This window comes from Mirounga angustirostris, unplaced genomic scaffold (genome assembly GCF_029215605.1).
Source record: "Mirounga angustirostris isolate CCGP_5_RB_7025 unplaced genomic scaffold, mMirAng1.0.hap1 SCAF_2, whole genome shotgun sequence".
Classification (NCBI taxonomy): Eukaryota; Metazoa; Chordata; class Mammalia; order Carnivora; family Phocidae; genus Mirounga; species Mirounga angustirostris.
In genome coordinates this window covers 9,859,428-9,870,760 of record NW_026991710.1, presented here as the reverse complement: position 1 = coordinate 9,870,760, position 11,333 = coordinate 9,859,428, and the positions used below count along the sequence as shown (strand labels likewise).

Here is an 11,333-nt window from a genome sequence, read left to right as displayed (position 1 = left end):
TTTTCCCCTTCTTTCTGGTGTAAAATTTAACAAACTCCAATTAAATTCAGTATTAACCGTCCAGGGAAATGACCGCGCAATTTCCAGAAACTCTCCCAAAGACGACTTCTCATTTCTCGCCTGCCTTTAGTTCTCTAACTGTACCATCTTTTTCTTTTTAATTCCTCCATAGAAATCGAATCAAATAGAATATGGCGAAGGAAAAAAAATATTTCTAGTGATTTTAATTAATTGATTATATCAGTGAAAAGAATTAGCAGTGAGGAAGCCGCGAAACTATAAAGGTTAAAAAAAAGCATTTTGTTCTTATCTTTGAGCCTTCCTAGAAAACAGAAAACTGCGCGATTTACCGAACTGCGTTATCTTGGATTTCCCCCCTGCCCACACTCCCACGTTTAGATTTCGCCTCGACTATTAAATATCGTGTTCCACAAAAGCGCAGGAATGGGTGGATACATCTGCAGAGATAAGAAACGCGAATTCTCGGACACCGTGTGTGGGTGGGTAAGCCTCCCGGTTGCTGGAGGATGCTTCGAGGACCAGGCTTGGGAGGAAAGGGGTTAAGTCAGACCCTGACTTTCTCCGCACAACGTGCCCAGTTTTGTCTGTTAAAGTCAACGTCGCCCAGCTGGAACCAGCCAATAGGCGGCCTGGAGGGCCCCCGGACAACCCAGTGAAGGGGCGTGGCCTGAAGCTGTCACTCAGGGGTGAGGAATGACACCCGCGCGGGAGGGGGGACACGGTGGAACGCCGGGGAAGGAAAGAGAGAAGAAACAGATAAAACCAGAGCAGGGGGTAAAAAGGTGCCCCGCGCCTCTCGGAATCCAGAGGTCGCCGCCGTCGCCGCCGCCGCCGCCGCCGCCGCTGGGGGTGGGCTCCGGAAGAGCCGGACCAACTGGGAGGGAAAGGAAGAACCGGGAGCGAAATCGGGCAGCCAGGGAAGAGACCGAGGCGCAAAGAAAAAGTGACTCCGGCCGTGCGCCCCGCAGGCGCTCAGGAGGGGACTGCAGCCGCGGTGGGGGCCCTGCCGATCCGCCCCCAACATCCTCCGAGGGGGCAGACCCCCGCCCGCCCCTAAGGGCGCGAGGCGATGAGATAATCCAGCTGAGCTGCGAAAGGAGAGCGTCTGGCTCTGGATTCGGGGGAGGGGGTCTCTGGGAGGGCTGGGCCTCGGAAGTGCGGGTGAGGGTCGGCGCTGATCCCGGGCCAGAGGGGGGCGGGGGCTGCTGGGCCGCGCAGGAGTGGGCTGCAGGGGCCTCGCGCGCCCGGCTCACTCGCACTGCGGCGGCCCGCGCGCTGCGTCCAGCTCCGAGCTGCCCTGCGCCCCAGCCGCCCGGCCGGTCGGCCGCCCTGGCCCACGGCGCAGATGGCTGTGCGCGGCGCCAACACCTTGACGCCCTTCTCCATCCAGGCAATCCTCAACAAGAAAGAAGAGCGCGGCGGGCTGCCCGCGCCAGAGGGGCGCCCGGTACCCGGGGGCACGGCGGTGGCAGTGTCTGAGGCGCCCGCTGTCTGCTGCTGGCGACTCTTCGGGGAGACAGACGCGGGCGCTCTGGGGGGCGCGGAGGACTCTCTGCTGGCGTCGCCTGCCGGGACCAGAACGGCTGCGGGGCGGACCGCGGAGAGCCTGGTTTGTTGGGACTCGGACTCGGCGCTGAGCGAGGAGAACGAGGGCGGGCGGCGCTGTGCGGACGCGCCGGGGGCCAGCGGGGCCGGCCGTGCAAGGGGGACGCTGGGCCTCGGCCAGCCGGTCTGCGAGCTGCCCGCCGCCAAGGACCTGGAGGAGGAAGCCGCAGGCCGGAGCGACAGCGAGATGTCGGCCAGCGTCTCAGGTCTGCCGAGGCTTGGCGGGGAAGGGGGCCGGGCTGAGGGGCTGGGCAAGGAGGGCAAACACGCCGAGTGGGGGGGGGGCCTGCTGGGAGTACCCTGCGCCGTGGGGCCCCGTGGCTGGCCGGGACCCTAAGCTCTTCGCGCTGGCGCAGGCGGCTCTAATCCTTCGGGAACTGAGCCCGAGAGGGAACCAGGAAACTCCTCAGAACCCTGCGTCCTGGGGTGAGGCCTGAGACGTCCTGGGGCAATTGTGCCCTAGACCGGGCTAAGAGAAAACCACTGCACCCTGGCTTTAAGTCCATCGCCGGTGCTTCGGCCCTGTCTGCGTCCAAATCCCTCAAATCATCGACAGGGAAGAGCCAGGGGCCCAGAGACCTCGAGTGGCCAGTGCCCTGGCCCCTGGCCCACAGAACAGAAACGCTCCCAGCTCGAGGTCCCAAGGCTTCGAGGTCCCAAGGCTCCGAGGTCTCCGCTCAAGGATTGGTGGTGAGGGATACCTCTAAGTGGTAGGGAGGCGTGCATCTGCCAAGCCTGGGCTTTGGGGGGAGGGCTTATTTAGCTTTCCCAGACCTCAGGGTCAGGGGAGCTGGGATGGGCTGAGGACCCAAGACCTGGCGGCACACCCTGCAGCCGGCTGAAGGCAGAGGGGCTTGATGTGGGTCATCCCACAAGTAGCAGGGAGAGGAACATCCTCTGCCAGGGCTGGCAGGTCACTGGGTGGGAAAGACCCCCACCCCCACGCCCACCCCCCTGTCGGCTGGTCGCTGCTGTAGGCCTCACGCTGGCTACAAGTAAATAGTATTTGCCAGAGCCCAGAGCTCTGAACCTCTCTGCTAGGGTCCTGTGGGGAGATCCAGGAAGAGGCTGAGGAGCTGGCGTCAGATTAGGGTTCAAAGACTCGAAGCAGGGGCACCTCCCTCTCTTCACCCTCAATCCTTAGCCCGCTTCTCATTTCCTTGCAAAGAGAGAGAGAGAGAGAGAGAGAGAGAAGCCCACCAAGGCTTTGGAGCAGACTATTGCCATAGACCTCACACAATTCCGGGTGGTTGGGGAGTGGGGGTAAGACTCCGAATCCATCTGTCTGAGGATTCGGCCCCCCACCTTCCCGTTATACGCAGTCGACACGTGTGTGCTGCGACAATGAGCGTGTATGAGTGTGAGTGTGCCAGAGGCCGGTAAACCCAGGGAGGGAGCAATGTAGAACCCCAGGGCTCAGCGCTGAGAACTGAGAAGGCTTGTGAGGATGCTCAGGCCCGGTGCCCCCACATTACTGAGGGGAGCCGGGGGCCCAGTGAGGGCAGGGAGCTGGATCTTGGCCACACAGCATTGATACAGCGGCCGAGTCCCCTTCCCGAGCGGGGCAGGCCTAGATGCAAGAAGCTGGTGGAACAGGGTTCCGAGACTGATGTGCAGACCCTCCCCAAGCGCTCTGCTGGGATCGAAGTGTATTTCCGTACCCCACCCCCACCCCCGCAGTTGAGGCCAGACCTCGCTTCTCTGCGACGCTGACAGTCTGTTGTTTCTGTCCCAATGGGGTCCGCAGGCGACCGCAGCCCTAGGGCCGAAGACGACGCTGTTGGCCCGGGAAGTGCACGCGTGCCGGCGCTGTGCAGCGGAACCGGCGGCGGCGGCGCGCCGGCGGGCGGCGCGGAGGAGGAGGAGGAGCCCGCCGCGCCCAAGCCGCGCAAGAAACGCTCGCGGGCCGCCTTCTCCCACGCGCAGGTCTTCGAGCTGGAGCGCCGCTTCAACCACCAGCGCTACCTGTCCGGGCCGGAGCGCGCCGACCTGGCCGCGTCGCTGAAGCTCACCGAGACGCAGGTGAAGATCTGGTTCCAGAACCGTCGCTACAAGACCAAACGCCGGCAGATGGCCGCCGACCTGCTGGCGTCAGCGCCCGCCGCCAAGAAGGTGGCGGTGAAAGTGCTGGTGCGCGACGACCAGAGACAGTACTTGCCCGGCGAGGTGCTGCGGCCACCCTCGCTGCTGCCACTGCAGCCCCCCTACTATTACCCTTACTACTGCCTCCCCGGCTGGGCGCTGTCCACGTGTGCAGCCGCCGCGGGCACCCAGTGAGCCGGCCCGGGGCGAGGCAGCAGACGATCCCCGCGCCCCAGCTCCGGACGGCCGCAGACCGCTGTGCAGGTTGTGCTCCGTACGAGGGCGCCCCGCCGAGGGGGCGAGTGGAGGACGAAATCCAGCCCGGGCTCAAAATCCAAGAGCGCGCCCGGGCAGCGGGACTGAGGCTGTCCAGAGAGGGCGCCTTTTTCTCATTTGAATGGAGGCACCCTATGGCCTAGGGGCCTTGCTCCCCAGTTGCCTGCCTGGAAGCTCTTGGACATTATTTATTATCACAACAAAGTTGGATTTGGATTGTATCTGCCAGGAGACGGCGTTTCCCTGGAGCGCAGAGAACTCCTGGATCCACGTAGCCTGAATCCCCAGAATTTCAGGCCGGCTGGGAGCTTCGTGCACTAGGCCACAATAGTTCATGGTATCCATGCTACCAATCTATGTTTATCTACATATCTATTTTTTTGGAACTTGCATTTGTAACAAAGGGGTGCGGAACCTTGACAGCCCCAAGGAGCCCCGAGCGATGGGCGTTGATTTGAACCGTGAAAGGTTTGCTTTTGGGGCCCTCTGACCCCACCCCTCCCCGTGTCAGAGCCGGGGGTGGGGACGCCCTGTTGGATGCTGAATGTAAAGAAGGGAGCCTCTGAGCACAGGGCAGGGCAGAGCCCCCTCCCCCCGAATCTTTCCTCTCCGAAGTCCAGGGCCGCTTCCAACTGGGGAGCTTCCTGGGAACCCCAAACCGGGAAAGAGCAAACCCAGCGGCCTTTGGCAGAAACTTTCTTTTATTTCTTTTTATTTTTGTAAAGGAGGTTAAAACGTGTAGCACTTTTCGGTTGTTTGTATTCAAATAACGGTTATTTTTGTATTCAATGTGAATATCCCTGCCCAGCCTTTCCCGGGCATCCCCCACAGTTCCGGCGCCGCGGGCCCTCTGTCTCTACGGATCATTCTCCGTGGCTCCTGCGTTCTGACCCAGGATTCTCCCATCCCTGCCCCTGCCCCTAAGACAGATGATCCTGTCAACCTCGTTGCTTTTTGCCTCCTTAAGGGCACTGTGCACTCAACTAGAATATTAACTTTAAAAAGATTTGTGAAGTTTGGAAGCTCTGTTCGCTTTATCTTTCTTTTTCCTTTAATTTATAAACTTTTAGTTTAATATGCTCTCCTGGACGCCGTGTTTTCTCTGAGCCTCTTTCCGTCCGGCTTTGGGGAATCCAGTACTGTAAAAATGTCTAGGGCTGGTTTTCCAACCACTTTTTCAGTCCTGGACCAAGGATGCCTCCTCCCTCTAAAGAGCGGCCGGGCTGCCCACCCGACAGAAAGTGTTTAAATCTGCGCAGCTCAGGGAACTGTGATGTAGGGGACTTTGCAAAAGTCACAGCTGAATCCCACTGATTCAGGAGCAAATGCCTAGGATTCTGTCTCTCACTCGCTCTTTTATTTTTTCCTCGTGGGATTGGTTTGAGAGTCTGGAAAGCGTCCATAGCTGAACCCACAGCCAGTTTCAACCCCTACTCAACCTGCTGTCTCCTCCACCTGCCCTAAGTTCTCTCTGCTTTTGATTTTCCCAGAGTTTCTGTAAGTGACCCTGTCTTCATTTTGTTTGGAGAATAGGCTAGCCAAAACTTGCTGAAGTTCTGAAGGCTATAATAAGCAGGCCTATAATAAGAGGTCTCTTGGGGAGGGTCAACTGAGCTTTGACCCCGGCAGGGGGCAAATGGCCTTCTACGTTGTTCCAGAGCGATTCCACTCACTCTCTCTGTGACATGGTCTCATTTGATCCACACAGAAGCCTAAGGTGGAAGTAGAGGATGAGTAGGGCGAGGGTTAATTATTATTTACATTTTAGAGACGAACGCAACCCGCCCCCATTCCACGAACTCCCCAGAATGTCATGGGTTCGCCAGAGCAAAATGCTTCACTCCCCTCCCACAGGGTCCGGGTCGAGCAAGGAAGAGTTAATGCCACATTGCAGGCTCTGAGGCCTCGGGTCGCTGCCGGCCGGAGCTGGGAGATGCCAAACCCAGGCCCCAGCTACTTTCAGTTTTACCCTGACCAGAAAGCCCTACCCACCCTTTTCCCTGGCCAGCGACCTTTTCCAGCCTCAGGACCCCCAGTCCTTTGTATCCCAAAGTCCGTGGCCAGGGATCTGCGGCCCCTCCGCCTGGTGGGGCAGAGAGTTGCGACAAGCCCTTTTCGAGAACGATTCCTGCTTTGTGGAAATAGCAAAGCGTGAGGAAAGGCAAAGGCCCTCAGGATATGCACACCCTTGCCCCCAAGTCCAACCACCTTCTAAATGGTTCCTGCAATCATTTTGTTGCTTTTTGGCATGTTTAAAAAATTCCACTTAAACTTCATAATTAATCATGAATGCATTTTCCTTGTAGAAAGTTAGAACATTTCCAATAATGCTAGAATTCGCTCCCTTCCTCTCTGCAGAGATCGCCACTACTGAGGGGTTTTGGGGAAGGAGGCTCGATTTTTTTTTCCCCTTCTGAAATGGCATTTGATTGTGACTGCGGCCTAAGAGGTAAGTTTGTCCTCCATCCTTGCGGATTTGGAGTTGAGGGAACTAGGGATTTTCTTTCCAGGAGGCCGAGCGGCGCCCCTTCCCTTTCTCGCCCCCTCTGCGCTCCCCGCCTGGGCCAGTTATCCTGAGCTGGCTCCAGAAGCCTGGGAAAAATGACCCAAACGAATTCAGTTTGCCCCAGATTGTTGCAGTTTCACTCTGAGCTGCCCCACGGCTGGTGCTGGCAACCAGCGCCTTGAGAGCCGATCCCGGGAGTCGGAGTCAGCCTGCAGGGCCAGCTGGGCTTCGGAAGATTTCCCCCTGCATTTGGAGACCTGAGACAGGTATCTTTACCTGGGCCCCCGGCTGTAGACATGGCTCCTGTTGGAAATCTGCGGTACTACTTTCTGAATTTCCTCTTCCTTCCCACTACCACCCCTGCCTCTTAAAAAAAAAAAAAAAAAGACTAGAAAGCGTCCGGGTCTTTGCCCGCCTTGCTTCCTGACGGAGGGGACCTTCGTCCACCCATGATCTGCGCCACTGGGGCGCAGTGCTCCTTGTCCGCTTCCTCGGAGCCTGATTTCCCAGAGTAGCTTCCAGGGGAGCCTTTGGACCTATATTCATCTTTCTCAGTACTTTTGGGCCCTTAGCAAATCTCCGAGCTGGCCTTTGGGATAGTTGGGTACGACCCACACACTTAGATGGGTAAACCATGGCAGGAGGAATAGCTGCGAAGGGGACACGCTGTGACCTGCACTGAAATCGGTCCCAAGGATTCAGCTCAGCCCACGAATCTTGCTCTGGGCAGCAAATTTGAGATCCATCGGCTACCAAATATCGCTGGTGTGTGTGTGTGTGTGTGTGTGTGTGTCTGTAACTCAAATCCATGGCCTGTTGGCCTTGACTCTCCCAAGCTGCATCTAACTCCAAGCGACTAGGTTGGAAGGGCTCACGGACCGAAGGAGTATCTCGGAAGAGCTGGGCCAAGCAGTGGGAGTTTGGGAATGGGTTCCATTTCAGGAAATAGATGGCTTCCGGGCCACAGAGAAACCCCGTGCTCTCGCCACTCCTCCGCACTAGCCCAAGGGAAGAGGTTGACAGTGAATCTGACTTCATTCAAGATGTCCCCTTGCTTCTGAGAGTCTGGCCCGGATCCCGGATCCCAGAGGGGCTGGGCCCCTACAGGGGCGGTGTCTGAGGGCTTCCCGGGAATGGGGAGCTTTTGCAGACCCGGAAACTGGCAAGCCTGGAAGCACCATACCGAGCATCCCACAGAAGCAAGACATCCTCCAAAGCCGGCAAACATCCCTCGGGACGGGGATCCTTTGACTCTAACTCCCCAGCCGGCCGCCGGACCTCTGTCCTGGCCAGGCGGCCACTCCGTTCAGGTTTCATCGGTGTTTGGCAGGAGAAGGTAGAATCCAGCCTCGCGCGAGCACACGGAATTCAACTAGGTGGACGGAAAAGGCTTCTGCGTCGGGGGAAAGCCGCCGCCGCCAACGGAGGCTAGGCAGCGGAGAAATTTAGACATCTCCCCGAAACCTGAATACTGGCGGAGGAGCTCCTGGTCCTCAAAGGACGAGGAGGGAAGCGAGGCAGGCCCGCGCTGGGGCCCCGCTGCCCAGGCCCCGCAGGGCTCGACTTGCGGGCCACCGCCTCACCCGGCTAACAATCTTAGTTGGGAATCACACCGAGCTGCGCGGGGACTGCAGGACCCAGCAGATGCTGGAAAGCGCTTTGTAAGTCGGAAAGCGCTGAGAGCGGGTAGTCACACACGCTCACGGCGCGTGGCTACTGCGCAGCCCTGGCCGCCAGGGAAGGCCGCGCCCAGAACCTCGAAGGAAGCGGGAGCTGAGGCTCCTAATCCGAGGGCGGCCCGGACGAGCAGCCAAACAATACACAACAACAACATGCTCAGAAGCATATTTTAGGATTTGAGGCCGGCAGTGTGGATAGACGGTCCTTTAGAACTAGCATCTCCAGGTTTGGCTTTGGGGTGGTTGGATTACTAAGGGTGGGTGTGTTTGAAAACCGTTAAGCACTGCGCAGCTAGCTGGTATGGACTTACTACTACGGTTGCCACTATTATTATTATTATTATTATTATTATTAATTTCTGGGCAATGCTTAGTAGGCTGATCTGAAACAATCTTTCTTGAACTCCTGCACCCTTCAGGAGTTTCCAAGTGACCTGCGGTGTGCTCAGCGAAGGGTCCCTTAGAGGGGTAGAGACGCGGGGCCTCGGCCAGTTTTCAAGTCTCCTGAAAAATATGTTTTTTAAAATGAAGAAATGCCAAAATAGGTTGCAAAAAAATTGTGTTATATTGTAAATGGTTACATCATGTAATAAATTAATTTTTTTCTGTAGTTACACATAGAAGTTATTCAACATAAACCGGGGTGCTCAAATCATTAAAACATTTATAAAAGGAGATTGATTCCCAGGGCCTTGCAAGCAGGGGTGGTCCGATATGGAGTCCAGGTTAAGCAGAACGATGAACTTCTTTCAAACATGTTGGGTGTATATGAGGTTATGCCACCTACGAAGGAGAAGTCAAACGTCCAAATTTGGGGCAATTTGCGGGCGTGAGAACTGGCAAACGGCCCTGCCGCCCCGCACCCCGCCCGGAGCGCTGTTGTTACTGTTACTTTTTGCTTTGAGGCGGGGAAGGGAAAGACGGGGCGCCTGGCTTCTGGCGGATCCGAGGCTGACCCGGAATCCGCTGCACAAGCGAATAGCACTTACCGGTTCCTGTTGGAAGGTCAAGTTCAAAGGGAATACACAGTAGCTGCGGGAGCGGAGGCATCACCTTGCCAGGAACCTTTGGCAAGGTGAGCTCGCTCCTACGCTCATCCTTTCCCGCATGCTGCCGGGAGTGTGCGTGACAAGCTGCCTCCTTCCCTCTCCCAGCCGCCTGGAGCCCGCTCACTCCACGGTGCCTCCCATAAGCACCCGCGTTTTGTCCCTGGGTGCCCCGCCCACAGGCGCGGTGAGGCCCCGCAGCTCAGGGGTTAGTGCGCCGGCGGAGCCCAGAGCGCGTGGTCTCTGCCCAGGCCTCACGGTCTTCAGCGAGTGCCGACGTCACTCCTTACTGTTTCCGCAATTGCAACAAGAGCTTCTGGCGTGAGGGGGACTTTGGGGGGCTTCTGGGGGCTTCTCGGTGAGTCCTTCTCCTCCCGGCCTGGCCCGATTCTGGTCGTCACACTCAGGCCACCCGGCTGAGCAGCGCTCCTGCGACTTGGGCGTGCGCCCTGTCCCTTCGCGGGGTGCGGTCCTGGACGTCTGGGAGATCCAGGTGAGAGCTACTCCCCGCAGCCGGCACATCTGAGGGCGGGAAGTGGTCAAATCGGGCTCAACGGTCTCCAAGATCATTAAGTGATTCTACCTGGGGCCTCAGTCTACCGGCTGGAGGCAGCTCTCCCACTGTCTTGACGAATCCTAGGCAATGAACTTCTCTTCTCTGCACCTATATCAAAAAAAAAAAAAGTGTGAGATGCTCCTTAACCCTAGTAATGTTTGGAGTCCACACTGACCTCTGGCTTGGAGTCGAGGTAAAAGACAAAGCCCTTCTATTTTAAATAATGAGCCGTGCCCTTCGTGAGCAGATTTTGGAGGGAGGGTTGTTTTGCTTTATTTTTTAAAAGGAGCTGGGTCCCCCAGTTGCCTCAGCGTAGGTCTCTCCAAGACTATTATCTCTGAGCCTCCTCTGTCCACTTCCTGAGCCTGGGTGGGCAGCTGTGGTCCTCGGCTCGGATGTCTCCCCACTCACCGCGCTCCGGAGGGGAGAGACCTGAGGCTATTCCGCATCGGTGTCCGCACTGAGCCCTCGGAGAGTCCCCTGACCTTGGACGGAAAACGCGTTAAGAAAAAAAAAAAAATGCCACTAGTACTTTCTCTCCCATGGTCCACCAAGGGTGGGCAGCAGGCTGTAAAACAAGAGCCAGTAAAGCCGATTATTTTAATAAGCTTATTAACATTTTGAATGGCTCCTCTTGTGCGCGCCAAGGCCTCCCTCCGTGGAGCGGTGGAGCTCTTTGGCGGGGTTTTCGGGGTTTTTTACGCAAGGACAAACACGCTGCCGTGCGGGGGCTTCGGCCCTCCGCGCAAAGGGCCCTGGCCGGGCTGGGGCTGCCGGGCTGTGCCCACAATGTTCTCTTAGGGCCTCGCTGTCCCCCGCTGGTCCATGCTTTGCTGCGCTCAGCCCGAGAGTCTGCGGCCATCGGCCATCGAAGGATGCAGGGCTACATAGGGTCAGAGGTCGCCAAAGAGCTCGAGTGACCCAATGCGGCACCGAAGTGTCCCCAGGGAACCCTCGGGTCAGGGGTTTTGTCCCGCCCTACTACATTTTTTGCTCGTGTTTTTGCAATGGTCGTCAGTGAAATTGACACTCCTCTGAGGATTGAAATAGTAAAATCTCCACTCCTGTGCAGGTGTCTCAGGTATTTCTGCGGGCGCGGGGCCGACATGGGTTTGGTCCACACGCGTCCTAGACCTGGAGCAGGAGTGTCACTAGGGTGACTGACTTCTGAGAATCCCTCCCTGAGGAGGCCCAGGATGCTGCCCCTCTGGGGGAACTTGAGCACGCCCTTGTGCCCCACCCCCAACTGTGGGAAAGGAAGCTACACACACACATATAAGGTGGTGACAAAGAGTAGACACAGGGCAGGTGAGAGAAAAACTGGGCTAATGGGAAGACTTAGCCTGCCCAAGTTCCCATATCCCTTCAAATCTCAACTTACACATCTCAGGCCTTCCCTGAGTCAACCCTCCTGACAAGTTTCAGTTAAACGTCCCTCCTGAAGCTGTCCCACCTACTTGCTGCAGTGATAAGTAATATTGGGTTCAGTGCCCTGCTCTAGAGCTGTCTGACCTGGCCTTGCAACCTCTGGGAAGACAGGCCCGGATGGCTAGCCCCCACGG

At 57.4% G+C, this 11,333-nt stretch overlaps 1 protein-coding gene across 1 annotated transcript; it reads left to right on the top strand.

Moving 5' to 3' along the window:
- The first annotated feature begins 736 nt into the window (after positions 1-736).
- Positions 737-5,058, top strand: NKX3-2 (NK3 homeobox 2). Its single transcript, XM_045879483.2, has 2 exons — positions 737-1,832; positions 3,374-5,058. Exons 1-2 carry the CDS (start codon positions 1,367-1,369, stop codon positions 3,901-3,903), a joined length of 996 nt encoding a protein of 331 aa, XP_045735439.1. The 5' UTR covers positions 737-1,366; the 3' UTR covers positions 3,904-5,058.
- The last annotated feature ends 6,275 nt before the right edge of the window (positions 5,059-11,333 follow it).

What these genes read in the sequence shown, in the direction of transcription:
- NKX3-2 (XM_045879483.2), top strand. Translation starts at nt 1,367, where the DNA reads ATGGCTGTGCGCGGCGCCAACACCTTGACGCCCTTCTCCATCCAGGCA. An exon ending in GATGTCGGCCAGCGTCTCAG is followed by an intron (nt 1,833 to 3,373) that starts GTCTGCCGAGGC and finishes TGGGGTCCGCAG; the next exon opens with GCGACCGCAGCCCTAGGGCC.